The 14,324-nt window shown below is 37.4% G+C and overlaps 2 protein-coding genes across 2 annotated transcripts; one reads left to right on the top strand and one right to left on the bottom strand.

The window, feature by feature from the left end:
- Positions 1 to 1,495: 1,495 nt before the first annotated feature.
- LOC128166528 (collagen alpha-6(IV) chain-like) lies at positions 1,496 to 3,897 on the bottom strand. The gene is made up of 4 exons (XM_052831765.1): positions 2,710 to 3,897; positions 2,474 to 2,580; positions 2,236 to 2,333; positions 1,496 to 1,675 (listed from the first exon to the last, which is right to left on the bottom strand). Exons 1-4 carry the CDS (start codon positions 3,813 to 3,815, stop codon positions 1,628 to 1,630), a joined length of 1,359 nt encoding a protein of 452 aa, XP_052687725.1. The 5' UTR covers positions 3,816 to 3,897; the 3' UTR covers positions 1,496 to 1,627.
- A 3,855-nt stretch (positions 3,898 to 7,752) lies between these two features.
- On the top strand, positions 7,753 to 12,286 carry LOC128168322 (uncharacterized). The gene is made up of 3 exons (XM_052834553.1): positions 7,753 to 10,783; positions 10,897 to 11,080; positions 11,236 to 12,286. Exons 1-3 carry the CDS (start codon positions 7,821 to 7,823, stop codon positions 12,121 to 12,123), a joined length of 4,035 nt encoding a protein of 1,344 aa, XP_052690513.1. The 5' UTR covers positions 7,753 to 7,820; the 3' UTR covers positions 12,124 to 12,286.
- Positions 12,287 to 14,324: the final 2,038 nt, after the last annotated feature.

Consider the following 14,324-nt stretch of genomic DNA (forward strand, 5'->3'; position numbering starts at 1 on the left):
TAAATTCAAAATTGTATTTCACTACTAAACCGAATGGGCATTTGCGCCATCTTATTCCCCCATCTTCAAATTTATAACATGTCAAGTTGTAAATTTTGTATTTACACCCACCCTGTAAATTCAAAATTTGCAACATGACAATGCTAAAAAAAATGAGTGTTCAAAAACACATTGATTAATGGATTTTTAAAAATAAAATGTTCAGTTTCATGTATCCCAATTTCTTTTCTGTAAATAAACACACTTATGCAATAAAGAATGAGACTGTTTTATGAAACAGTTAGCGGCGACTAACAGATGTACTTCTGCACGCTCTGGTCGTGTAGTGCATGGTTTACCCTGCAGACATACGCCTTACTCAGAAATTACGAAACTAATGTCCATCACTCATAGTGTTATATATGTTTCCTGACGTGGAATATTGGCAGAGAGGTACAGTAATACATAAGATATAGGCATTGTGTTACATTTCTGCATAAAAAATTCGAGTATGAATTTCTTTGTACATTAAAAGATTCCAGAAAAAGCTGAAAACATTTCTTGTTACTGTTAGTTGATTTGTGTGCCCAAACAGGCTCAAACGTCTATATATAACTAATATACAAGCGTGGAGAATCACGTGGATTATTTAGGAGCGGATCAAGAAAATTTTCCAACCATTTCCATCAAACATGTATTCAATCTTTGATTAATCATGAAATTCCAATGCGGAAATGAGGGGTGGGGTCTGGAACTTTCTCCACGGTAGATAAGCATTTGCTTGATGTGTAACGGAAAATAGTGTCATTGTTTAAACAGAAGTTTTGCTGATGTATGCTTGTTGGAATTTCGTCTATGCGTGAACTGTATGAAGTTCACAGTGGACCATAGCCTGTATATGATTAATGTGACGTCTATATGGTCAGCTACAATGTGTCACGTGACTGACTTAGTTCTGTTAATGATCATCATAAATACTGACTTTGTCCTGCAAAGCTTTATTGTTTCTAAAAGCTTTTGAAATATACCGATGACAGTAAACTTACCCAATTAATCACGTGCATCGAATGAGGTTAGTTTGAAAGTAGTAATCAATTTTATATTAATCATACATTATGATTTATTACATTACCTGTCCCTAAACTGCAAATTTGTCACTCTGCATGAAATGCTGATATAGCATATATTACTCAATTGCTTGAGTCTTTGGAATGACACATCAATTAATTTTTTTCATTCGTTAATTGATCATTACGAAATGTGTTTAAGAACTATCTATAGATGAAAGAAGAATAAAATGTATATATAAATGGGCGCCTTCCAACGTCAAGTTTTCCCCATTAGTAACATTATATTAGACTAAAGGACTTTGAAAATAAACCTAAAACTGGAACACGAACTGTTTGAAATATTTGAACTTTCCGGTGAGAATTTATAGCTAATCAAATCGTTGCAGTAACACATGTACATCAAAATTTATCATTGTCGACCCGGTATATTGAACAAAAACAATAAATATAAAAACAGTATATTTATTATAAAATACATCGGTAAAAAACAAATCACAAACGGATGGAAATAAACAGCACGGGACTGGCCCAAAATAATATAGAATCTTAACGGGACAGAATCACGCCTCTGGATTTCTTCACTTCTTTCCGGAGAGGTCTGGGCACGCTCTCATAGTGCAGGCGGCCTGTAACAGAAGGGGAATCAAGTTAGGACAATTTTACCACGCCAGGCAATAGCAAACTCCGGTTCTCAGGCCCGAGGGACTTAAGTTATAAACCTTTTTTTGTACGGAACGCAGTTTCCCTTTGCAATAAACCCATACTGCAGTTCCAAGCGCGTATAGTAACAACTCGCCGCGCGCGGACGAATCAGGAAGCGAATGTGTGATTGAATTTGTCATGCCCAACATCAATTTGACTGGGGTTAGGCCTAAAATAAAAAGTTGTGTGTTTCGGGTAACCCGACCTAACCTACAAAAATGGCCCGATCCTACCATTTTTAGATGCCATATTTTATCCGATTGTAAATTTTATCTTATTTCCAATAAAAGATACGTTTTTAAATATGAAACAAACAAACATGATTCCTAGGATTCATGCAAAAAAATATGATAAAAAAAAACAAAAAAACCCTACCTACCTAAAGACACAATTATTTTTTTTAGGCCTTACCGGCCTTATCAATGACTCAGTCATTTCTATGAGCTGGCTGATGTTACTAAGAAGTGTAAGTAAGAAGTCTTACCTCTCCAGATTGACTGTTGTTACACGTGCATACATTGCCACACTGGTCGATCTGCCGGGACTGTCCGAAAGGGATGAAGGTGTTCTGTGCTCTACAACCTGTTCACGAACAGAAAATGGCACAAGATTATACTAGTAGCAGAAAAAAGCAGGAAACATTGCTAATACATGTTCCCAAATGTATTCTCGACCCCCTCCCCACAAAAATTAAGAAGTCATGTTGTAAAACGAGTTCCTACCTGCAACGCATTGGCATCTAAGCATAGGAATCCACTTAGGACACATGTACTGGGCTTGGGCGGGGCCCGTTGGGGTGAAGGCACATTGCTGGCCAGCAGGGCAATCTCTATATGTGAAAAAGAAGTAATATTTATGCTTATACATGTATATCTCTCTATATGATAAAGATATTTTATTTTTAAAAACGATAAGTCAATCATAAGCCATTAATTTGAAAGTCAGCTTTTAAACTTACGTTTGATGGCACTGAGCCTGATTTGTTCCCTGACCCCCAGGGATTAATGAGGGCTGAAGCTGGCCGGGAAAACCCCCTGGTTGTCCTGGTAACCCTTGCTGACCTGGCATCCCTGGTTGTCCTGGCATCCCTGGTTGACCGGGCATTCCTGGTTGTCCGGGAAATCCGCCATTGAAACCTTGTTGTCCACCGTTAAAACCCATTTGTCCGAAACCTGGCGGACCACCGGGGAATCCCCCTTGACCGCCATTAAATCCAGGAAAACCTGGCTGTCCGTTAAATCCAGGTTGTCCGTTAAATCCAGGCTGTCCGTTAAATCCAGGTTGACCATTAAATCCTGGCTGTCCATTTAAACCAGGTTGTCCATTAAATCCGGGTTGTCCGTTAAATCCAGGTTGACCATTAAATCCTGGCTGTCCATTTAAACCAGGTTGTCCATTAAATCCGGGTTGTCCGTTAAATCCAGGTTGACCATTAAATCCTGGCTGTCCATTTAAACCAGGTTGTCCATTAAATCCGGGTTGTCCGTTAAATCCTGGTTGTCCGTTAAATCCGGGTTGACCATTGAATCCTGGCTGTCCATTTAAACCAGGTTGTCCATTAAATCCTGGTTGTCCAGGTAACACCCCTTGTGGTCTAAACTGGTTTGGGAATCCCTGATTCATAGGACCAGGAATACCTTGATTTGGCGGGAATCCGTTTGCTCCCTGCATTCCATTGGTAAATCCTGACTGACCCTGACCAAATGTGGTTGTTTGTGTGGGGGTACCTGCCTGTGAAGCAAAAGCATTATTTTGTGTTCCTGTTGTGCCGCCAATTGAGGAAAACACTGGTAATGACCCAATATTTGACGACCCGGGGGACCCTGCGGACTGAGTCCCTAGGTTGTTGGTATTGGAACCTGGTAGTCCGGAATTCACAGGCTGCAGTCCGGAATTAACAGCTGAATCAGTGCCCTGAGTTTGTCCAGTTCCGAAATTCTGTGAGGGGAAAGAAAATAAGTCCAAACTACTTCCGGTGTTCGGGGTAAGGCTTAGCGTATTGCTTTGGCCGAAGGCCGCCCCCACAAAACACAAGAGCATGCAACCAAGTCGAATCTTCATCATTTTAACAAGTAAACCTGTAATTCATTTAATTGAATTTATACGTGCGATGGAAAAAGCCATCAACCAATGGAAGTTCGGCATGTAGGTGAATCGTCACGGAGTTATTTAATGTAGAAGGTGATCAATCGTGTGACGTCATCGTTATGTCCGCGTTACGCCGTACGTCGGACTCTGGGTCCTCTATCTACAAACAAATCAATGTCCGCGGCCAGGAAGTCCCCACCTGTACTTGCACCATCTTACCGCTCATTACAAATTGAATTCACGTTTCCAATTAAAAAAAAAACGCAAATGAAACGTCATCAATTCTTTTGAACTAGCGCTGCAATACTACAGTCAAGAAAGTCAGTCTTCCTACAGTATGGCCTACCATCAGAATTTTATGATAATAATAATATAAGATACATTATATGTATGATAGTTTTACGGCAAAAGTGCCATTAATTTGACGAATCGGCACACTCTACAAAAACTTATATGACAATACTTGTTATACATTGCATATTTACATATATCAGATAATTAGAAATATAAAAAGAAGAGCAATAACGATATCAATATATTTCATCAAAGTAACTTTCCGAACTACAAATCTATCTTTTGAAAAAGGAAAGTCTGGTTTAAAAAATAAATGGTAATGTGATATTTACGCATTATACACCACTTTTAACATAACACTTTAAACATTTCGCAATGGTCAGAAGTATTGTAAAAACAAAATGAAACTTATAATAAGAATTGGGGTACAATATAAAATAAGGCAATTGGGGATAAATAGTAAATAAAAACTTAAATAATTACAAAAAGGTGGCCATGCAATAAACAGAGTACCAGGGGACGGTGCATGCGCACTATCAAATAGACAGGGGGGGGGGGGGGGGGCGGCTTGGAGATGTCCAGTCATCCAATTTAGAATAAAATCCTTTAGATAGAATGTTTTGAAAAATCTTGTTTCCTTTCTAGACCATTGTTTTTATTTTACTTATATTGATAAGGCCATTAATATAAGATTATTTGACAGTGTTATTATTGATACATCATGTTCAAGAACATAAGCAGTGACTTCAATAAGCATACTGAATTCTATTAAATCTAGTTACTAGTATAATTTTGATTCAACATCATCGTATTACTTATATTATGAAAATCATTATCACAAAGAATATTGAACAGTTTATTTGATAAATCATGTTTTTGAGAATATAAGCGGTGACTTTATTGAGCATACTGAATTCTTTTAATTCTAATCATAACTTTGATTCCATTTGATAACAATGTATTACTTAAATTATGAAAAAAAATATTACAAATAAAATTGGACAGTTTATTCAATAAAATTAATAATGTTCCTGAGAATATAAGCTGTCTATTTCTTGAGTATACTTTATTCTTCGAAGGTGGAATTATACCTGATTTTATTGTTTACTTCGATAGGAAGTACGTCATAATATGGATGTGTCTCATACCACCTTAAAGCTAATTATAATTTTGATTCCATTCAATAACATTATATAAGGTATATTATGAAAATCATTATCAAAAAGAATATTGGTCAGTTTATTTAATAAATCATGTTGTTAAGAATATAAGCGGTCACTTCCTTGAGTTTACAGGGCCGTTTATGCACACTTCTCCATTACCGGACACATCACGATGATTAATGTGTTGACCGCAACGTTATACGATTTCTCACCTGAACATGCCCGCGGGCCGAATTGCCTCTAGACTAATTACATATCAATAAAACGCAAACAGGAATAGAAAAACATTTGTTTTCAAAATATACTCCCGATATGTTGTCGTGTGATTGATAATTAAACGACATCTTATTTAGTGTACCAAGATCGTTATTGAACAAAAGAGGTAAACATGTATACATTGAATATAAAAGGACATAATTTTCCCTTTTGTTTTCATTTTTCCTTTGCTCAATGTCTCTGTTATATTTTGGAATGCATTTCTAATGCGATTTACCCATAAACTTTTCAAATAAAAAATAAAATAAAAAAATTGCGTCAAATCATTGCTGTTTCGTCATTAATATTCGACTGTATATATATATATATATATATATATATATATATATATATATATATATATATATATATATATATATATATATATATATATAAAAGAAAGCAACAGTTCGATATAAGTGAAATGTTTATATCAAGGTTATTTAATATTACACTGGTAAAAGGAATAGGAATTCGTTAAAATACAGGACATTTTATCGATAGCAAGGTCATACAAAGGCAATTGACGTAGAGCTGCATTAACGTCACAATCAGCGAAAGGGGGCCAAGAGTTGGTGACAGACTGTTCCGGATAAATACCTCATACAGAATTCAAAAATATCAGTTTTGTGAAACATTTAGACAGTTTTAGCCGCCTGAAATTGTCTGACATTTTTTCATATCGAACTATATGAGGTAAATATACCCAGTGCATATCATGCTAAATAAACTGAAGACAATTGGTTAATTTGAAATGCCAGCTGAAACAAAAATATCGGTTATGGTTAATTGCATTTTGATTAAAGAGAAGAAAGTTTTTAAAAAAAACTTTTGCATTTACAAGTAAGTAATCTAGCTTAAATTAAATAACAAGTGGTATCATAATATTAAGTATAGTAAACATGTTTGAATTCATATTATTATGTAAATTTATATCATATTAATTCCAATGTATTTCCTCGGAATAAAAGAATGGAGCTAAGATAATTAAACTAATATTTAGCTCAAGTTGCCTGGTTTTGGAGGATGTATGTCTTTTGGGAAAAAAACTAAGAAAATAGGACAACCGGTCAGCTGCCGTGGTCTGGTTCTCTAGGTTGACAGCACCAGTTTGTGGTTCCCTCCGAAGAGAAAACAATCATCTCCTGACCCTATACAATGCGTGGGTGACGTGCAAAGCCATCATTTTATCTCTGTGTTCGCGTGTTACGTATAAACCGATAATTACTGATAAACCACCGCCATTAACTTGGATCTTATCAGTCTTTTATTGTACTATAACTGGAGAGGCACGCTTCAATTTTTTTTCCTGAAAGATCACAAGTTTTTCAAGATAATATTTAACTATTTAACTTGCTTATCTGAACACCCATTTGAAATTTCAAAACTGGTCAGAATTTCAAGTACATTGTGATTAATTAACTGTACAGATTGCTAGTGTTCTAACATTTTCCTCTGCGTGTAAACACAAAAAAGGAGAAAAAAAAGAATAATTTTATCCTTATAAATGTTTTTGTTATGCTATGAGATACAGAAATAATATTAGTAATAATATAGTAGTAATATTAGTAGTATAAATATTAGTATTTATAACTAGTACAAAATCTAAACAGTTAATCTCTTTTCAGCAATATTTTAAGGAATTTTGGCGGAAGCATTTCAATTTACAGCACCTTTCATTTTTGCATGAGTCAGTGTGAGATTTCCTTTAATTCTCAAACTCTCGAACACGATTACATCATAAAATTGTTCCCCTTTACCTGGCTGTCAGTTTTAACACCATTCGCAATCAAGAAGACCGGCTTCTGCCCAGCACTAACCGTCTTCACTAATTTTACCAAATCTGTTTCTTTAGCCCGTATCACGCTTAGATGGACTTTATGACGATTTCATATCTTTTTTCTCGAGAGTTACTCACTCAGAAGAAAACTAGTGTATTTCTCTTTGTTCCATGGCTCGTCCTCTCGCTTGGAGAGGTGACATTTTTAACGGTTGTGTACGGCCATCAAAACCAACAAGTAGGCTATCAAACCCTGTGTATGGCACACCGTCATTATAACCAACATGACTATTGGTATAAAAGCATAAAGATGTCCACTAGCAAGCCAATCAAAACGGAGGTTTGGAAAAAGCGATGACATATACATATCAAATACACAAGCAGGTGTCCTCTGAGCTTATTAAAACAATGGACTGTTTAGAATGCGCAAGTGAAATGCACAGATAGTTTTGAATCTTGTCAAAAAGTATCTGCCAGAGTGGAGAAAATATGGATGCTGTTAGAAATATTGTGTTTATCGCTGTGTTAATCTCTGTTTGTGACGGAACTTATTTTTTCAAACATAAGAAACATATTTTCTCGCCGATTCATCATTTTCCTCACGTGCATCCTCACCCTCACCCTCACCCCCATTTCCACCACCATCCTCACCCCCACGGAGTGGAGGAACACGGACCCTTCCACAAGTTCCACGGATTTAAGCACGTGAAGACGATTATTTATCCCAAAATCCTGCCTCTTCCAAAACCAGTGATGTACAAAACCTTTCTGATGCGGAAATACAGTCTACCCCCCAACTTTCATGTGCATATACCTCTGAATAAGAAAATGTATGGACATGCGCACGGTCCATTCAAACCGCACACCCACTACGCTGACAAACCGATGTATTTGAAGAAAAGGAAAATGAAAAAATTATTCAAACCGAAATTACCATATTCTGGAGGGTACGGGAAGTATCCTGTTGGTAAGGGGTTATCATACGGAACTAGAGGGAAAATTCCGCGCATGCCCGGTTCAGTTATGCAACCGCAAACAAATATGTTTTTGCCTACGGGAATTTTACCCCCTTCTACATTCGTACCCTCAAAGAAACCTGGAGTAAATAAATATGAACTGTGGTTGCGGAAAATTAATGAGTGGATGTTGAGAAACAAGAATACTGCAAAGGGGGTTCCTCTGAAAGTGAACAACAGGCGGGTCGTTAATACAATACACAACAATGTTCCTTTTGCTGTTCAGAAACCCATCATTCAAAAGCCAAGAACAAGGAAACAAAATAAGGGTATCATTGCCAACTTTGTGGTTGTAAAGCCTCCGTTCGTCAGGAAAAGCGAGGAACCAGCTGGTCTTGGAATTCCCGTGTCGGAAAAACCTAAAACATTGATAACCAACAGTATACTGGAAACTCCGAAACTGCAGAATATGGAACTGCAGCCTACAGCTCCAGTTGTGGGAATTCCTATAAATCTTGACAACATTGGACCACCGTTTGATATCAATGTAATCGGTGACCAGGGCCAAAGCGCCCTACCACCGCCGATTGATATTGTTAATGATCCCGCCCCTGGCACTGTCGGAGGAGGGGATATGATAGATCTTGGGCTCCCCATTGATTTGACCCCCGAGTCTTTCGGACCACACCCTGCAACCCCACCAAATATACTGGTGGATGGAATACCAAAAGAACCAACATTGAATAGCATTGTTCCACTGCCCGGAAATCTGAACGAATTATTAACAGACGTCGCTGATTTGTCCCACTTTCCAAAATTAGATCTGAGTAACGAGCCCCTGATCATAGAGCCTGTAGGCCCCGTACCGCCGGCGAGACTTCCGTTGGATATTCAACCATTCCCATGGGACGCATCTGAGATTCCGTTTCCACCGGAAGTCATTCCACGGAGTTCCAATAAGGAAAAAGAACCATATGTAATGAAACCACTTGAACCAATCATAAAAATCATCGGTAGAGATCGAGTAAAACGTAAGAATGAAACAATATTTGTCCCCAAGCCCGCATTAAACGACACGGAACCCTCTTACATAATCAAGGACAGCTCGGCTGAATCAGACACGATATCGACAACTGTACCTCAAACACAGCCCACGACAACGACAGCTCGGTACCGGACAACAACTCTAACCCTTCCGCCGCTCCCTGTCATGGAGATCAGAGAGTTCGAACACCTGGCCGTCTCACCTGAACCGACAACAACGACCCCACAGAGCACGGAGTCACCACTACCACCCTCCTCTGATGTCCCGCTACCAGATCCTGGAATTCTCTTCAATGGCACGAAAGGAGACGGACAACACAACCTAGACATGGTGGACCAAATCATAGAAAGGGAGCAGGCGAACGATACAGCGTTCTTCAAATATAAACCTCATGAGTATAACATCTCATTCCCGTTTTTGATTTTACATGGACCAAACTCAGGACAATCACCCAAAGGATCTCAGTTTGAGACTAAGACAACAACGCCTAAAACTATTATTACCACGACCCCAGAGAAAACAAAAACAACTCCAGGTGTACGGCTATTTACGACAACAATACCTACACCTGTAATTAACAATCAGGTAAATGAGGAGATCGTTTTGGATTTTATGACAGATAAATATCCCCAATCTTCTAGAGCTGACGTAGTTCTTGATTACTCGACTCCAGATAGAGACACAACAACGCAAACACAACAAGTCAGCACACCAAAAACAACTTCTTCTACTTCCGGTTTGACGACAACCACAGATCAAGTAACATCAACAACAGCTACGCCTACTACAACACGAATTCTTACAAGCCTCAAACCAACAACAACAACAACTATTAGATCAACAAGCACAACAGCAGAAGCAACGACCAGTTTGCCGGCAACAACAGCGAGGATTCCTTCTACTCCAGAGCTAGCGGAGATGATCGTAGCCGCCACATCAGCCACTCAGTCTCCGACCACACAACCAACCCCTAGCACCACAACAGAGGACTATTACGTGGAAACTGAAACTCCGGTGTACGACTATGTCACGCATCCGTACGAGTGGCTGGATAATGTTACCTTTGTTTATGAGGACATTAGCAACACCACACAGCAGACAACACAGACAATGGCTGAGACTACAACAACAACAACAACACTGATTAACGAACCAAGTGAGGAAACACCGACAACAACACAGTCCTCACCGATCCTGGAGTCCCTGGAGTTTTCATCTAAACCCACAACATCCATGATGGAATCCAAAAGTACGAAACAGACGACAACGCCCGAGACAGAAACTCAAACAACGCAGACAACTACCACAATGACAACAACTACTCAACAACAAGAATCATCTCCGAGTACAACTATTTCATCAACGGTAACTCCCAGCACTCCTGGAATCAAAACCACAGCATCAACAGAGGGACCCAGTACTACCGAGGGACCGAAAATTTGTCAACAAACGTAAGCATTTTTTTGATCATCTAAGCTAGGTAATAGCCATACTTTATGTAAACAACAAAACAGTTCTCGCTTCATTAAATTGCTAATGTTAATGACATTGTTTAATTTTTCAGTTACTGCAAAATCGGATATGAATGTACGGAGAAGAGCACGTGGCTTTGTCCACGTGATGAACCGGAAGCTAACTGTCAGTGCAGCCAGGGCTGTAGAGTAGGGCAGATGTTTATACCGCTGGGAGAATCCTACTACCTAGACGAGTGTGGCAGCTTCTGCTCCTGTTTTAATCTTTATGGAAAGGTGAGATTTCTTGTTTATTTGAATATTTTTGTTCTTGTTTGCTTATATTTTGATTTATCTTAATATCCGTTTTTTTTTTAAATGATTTTTGCTATGTTGCAAGTGTGTTTAAATTGTATTTTAAATTAATTTTTAAATGATGATTTCTTTTCCAGGCCGAATGTCAGAAACTTAAATGCGTAAACAAAACTGCTGATGACCCTGTGGGGAAGCCGTCGAACTACACGGGGATTTCCATCGGCGGGGTCATCTACATCCCCGTGCAGCGAGTTAGGATTCCCAACAAAAACAAGGAAACACCCTCCGATGATGGATTTACATACGGAATTTCCATCGGAGGCGTCATATATATACCAAAGAGAAACCACACGAACGATCCCCTGGATAAAAACAGCGACTGGACCTCCGGAATATCTCTCGGCGGTGTTATTTACGTACCATCCCGAGAGCACACGAATGGGCATTCTAACAATGAAAACATGATAGACGGAAATTCCAGCTGGACTAAGGGAATTTCTATCGGTGGAATCATTTATGTACCAGTGCATAAAAGGAAAAAGACTTTTCAAGACAAGAATAAAGAGTTTGAGAAGATATACGATAAGACGGAGTTTGCCGATGCCGGTGTAATTACTGTAGAGTCGCCGTACGGTACCACAAGGGGCATCACTATAGGCGGTGTTATTTACATACCGAAGCAGAAAAACACGGAATCTGTTCAGTTTCTCGGTGAAGTACAACCTAATAGTAAGGACGCAAAGAACGAGACTTCTCCTGTAAAAGTGGAGTACCCACTAGGCTGGTCCAGTGGCATTTCTATTGGTGGAATCATTTATGTGCCGGTCCGTCAGCGCAAGCAAGTTCAAGAAAACCCGGTCTATAAAATACCCGAAGTAAAAACAAAACCCGACAAGAAAAATGGCACCCCTTATTTAACCCGAACTTCCGGTATACACATCGGGGGCATCATAAACGTGCCAGTGGCCAAACGCTCCTCAGTCAAATCTCTCAAAATCAAGAAGATGGACCCTGCTTTTGGTTGAAATCTTGGTTAAACCCAACTGTGTATTTTCTTCAATGCTACAAACTTCACTATGCTGGCACAGTCCCATTTTGTGTGTTATTTATTTGTATGTGATATTATCATTCGTGTTTTTATCATGCTCTTTTGAAATCCTTTTGTAATAAAACATTATCAATACGAAATGTTGTAGCTTCCATTTTTTTATATGCAATTTATTGAAATTGCGTTAAATGTGATATAACCTTGTGATGGCAAGAGGTCAAGGTTTTACTAACCTCAAATCAAATCAGTAATGAGTCACTGTACAATGGTCTGTACTAACGGCCCGCTCTCACTCCACCGACGCTGTTTTTGGAGTCATTAAATGCATAATTACAGAGGTCACTATCATTTTATTCTATAAGTGACGTATCGTCTGTCATCGGTTGGTTTTATTTACCTATATATCCATAACTTATCCTGTCGTTAATCTCATTTGTTTCCACCTCAATCATTACACTTGACAAGCTTAATATTTTATGTTTTGCAGCTATCTCTACCAATTTTTTTGTTTGTCTATGCATTCAACAGATAGCAAGTAATTTAATCCTGGTATCTGCTATATTCAATATACAAGATAATGAATGAAGTTTAAAAGAACACACAGAAAAAAAATATGATGTTATGATCATTTTGCAATCATCGTTCAATCATTGATAGTTTTTATTGATCAACGGTAAACGATTTTACCTTTGCCAGATTATATGAAACAATTGGGATGCGTTCAAGAACCTAGCACACACTCTGCTGAACGTCAAACTAGCCTAGCCGCTACGTAAATATTTGTAGCCTATAGTTTTAATGCTAAGCATCGAATTCAAGATGGCTACCTTAGTTACCACTTTGTAACAAACATAAATTTCTCATATAGTGATATTTTGTTCATCCTATAAGTTACTCTGAATTTTACATAGTGGTAAAACGTTTAATACTAACTTTATCACTGTAAAATGATTTTTAAACATGGGCATGTATAAAAATCTGATTAGAAAAATAAAGTGAATTTGAATTTGAGAGTGACAGTTTTACAGCTAAATGTCTATATATCTGTATCACTGATTGCAAGTATGGGATCATAGTGAATTAAATCAACATGAACATTCGATCATTAAATTATATCAATTATCTCAAGAAAATATATTTAACCAATTTTAAAAATATAAAAACAAATAGTTAAGAATAATGTCAAAAAAATTGATTACAAGAAACAATAAAACTTGAGGCTTTATTGTTAGATTCATTTTCATCAGCATTTGTGTGTATACTTTATGTTAATGGTAGTAAACTATTCTCACAGTAAACTATTCTAACAGTAAAGTACCAGAAAGTTGTCGACCGTTGTCAGGGGATGAATAATCTTATTATTGACCGCAAGGAGGCGACAGTGAAAGGACATAGTAAGCAGAAAGTAGTTTCCTGGTAATACGTAATTGACATACAGTTTTAGTTTTTGTTTTTATTACCATCCGTTTTTCCTTTGTTTAAAAACACTGCAATATAATCACCATAAAAAATACCTCCTGAATTCAAAAGCTCTTTAAGCTAAAAAGACTCAATTTTCATACCATATGATCACTTATTTCATTCCATCAAGTAAGATACCTCCCTTAGTTTTACGGAAAATGATTGTTATTCACATTTCTATAAAATCGACATAATTAATTCAGTTCTAACCAGTTTATTGATCGGTCGAAACCCTCGACAACCTAAGAAAATCACAGACTGCATAAAATAATCATGATGATGTCAAACTCAAATTTACATACTACAGTATCAGGCGATTTGGATATTTCTTTTACCTAACGTACTGATGTACACTAACAATAATTTAGTTTCCTTTACTTACTTTTTACGACCAATTGTGGTGATTCATGCGGAATATGAAGGTACATGTAGCGACAATAAAAATGCATAACCCGCGTTAGCATGTTATTGTTTTGAATGCTAAATACATTGACACCTTTTGGAAAAAAGTAAAATGAATTAAAATGAATTGTCTTTAAAATTTTGAATAAAAAATGCTTTCAAATTGATTAAATACTTTATAGTCGTGTAACAACTACTAACTTTATGAAAATCTGTTGCAAGGTAAAACGAAGACAACGTTTGTTTGTATTTATTATCTGAATAATAATAGGTAAACATTGCGATATTTCGCATTATTTATTTTCGCATATAAAT

The sequence above is a fragment of the Crassostrea angulata genome, chromosome 10 (genome assembly GCF_025612915.1).
Source record: "Crassostrea angulata isolate pt1a10 chromosome 10, ASM2561291v2, whole genome shotgun sequence".
Lineage (NCBI taxonomy): Eukaryota > Metazoa > Mollusca > Bivalvia > Ostreida > Ostreidae > Magallana > Magallana angulata.

Excerpts from the sequence above, each read along its gene's own strand:
- LOC128166528 (XM_052831765.1), bottom strand. The coding sequence starts at position 3,815 with ATGATGAAGATTCGACTTGGTTGCATGCTCTTGTGTTTTGTGGGGGCG. Across the intron at positions 2,581-2,709 it reads CAGGCTCAGTGCCATCAAAC|AGATTGCCCTGCTGGCCAGC; the intron begins GTAAGTTTAAAA and ends TTTCACATATAG. Across the intron at positions 1,676-2,235 it reads ACAACAGTCAATCTGGAGAG|GCCGCCTGCACTATGAGAGC; the intron begins GTAAGACTTCTT and ends CTTCTGTTACAG.
- LOC128168322 (XM_052834553.1), top strand. The coding sequence starts at position 7,821 with ATGGATGCTGTTAGAAATATTGTGTTTATCGCTGTGTTAATCTCTGTT. Across the intron at positions 10,784-10,896 it reads CCGAAAATTTGTCAACAAAC|TTACTGCAAAATCGGATATG; the intron begins GTAAGCATTTTT and ends TTAATTTTTCAG. Across the intron at positions 11,081-11,235 it reads GTTTTAATCTTTATGGAAAG|GCCGAATGTCAGAAACTTAA; the intron begins GTGAGATTTCTT and ends TTTCTTTTCCAG.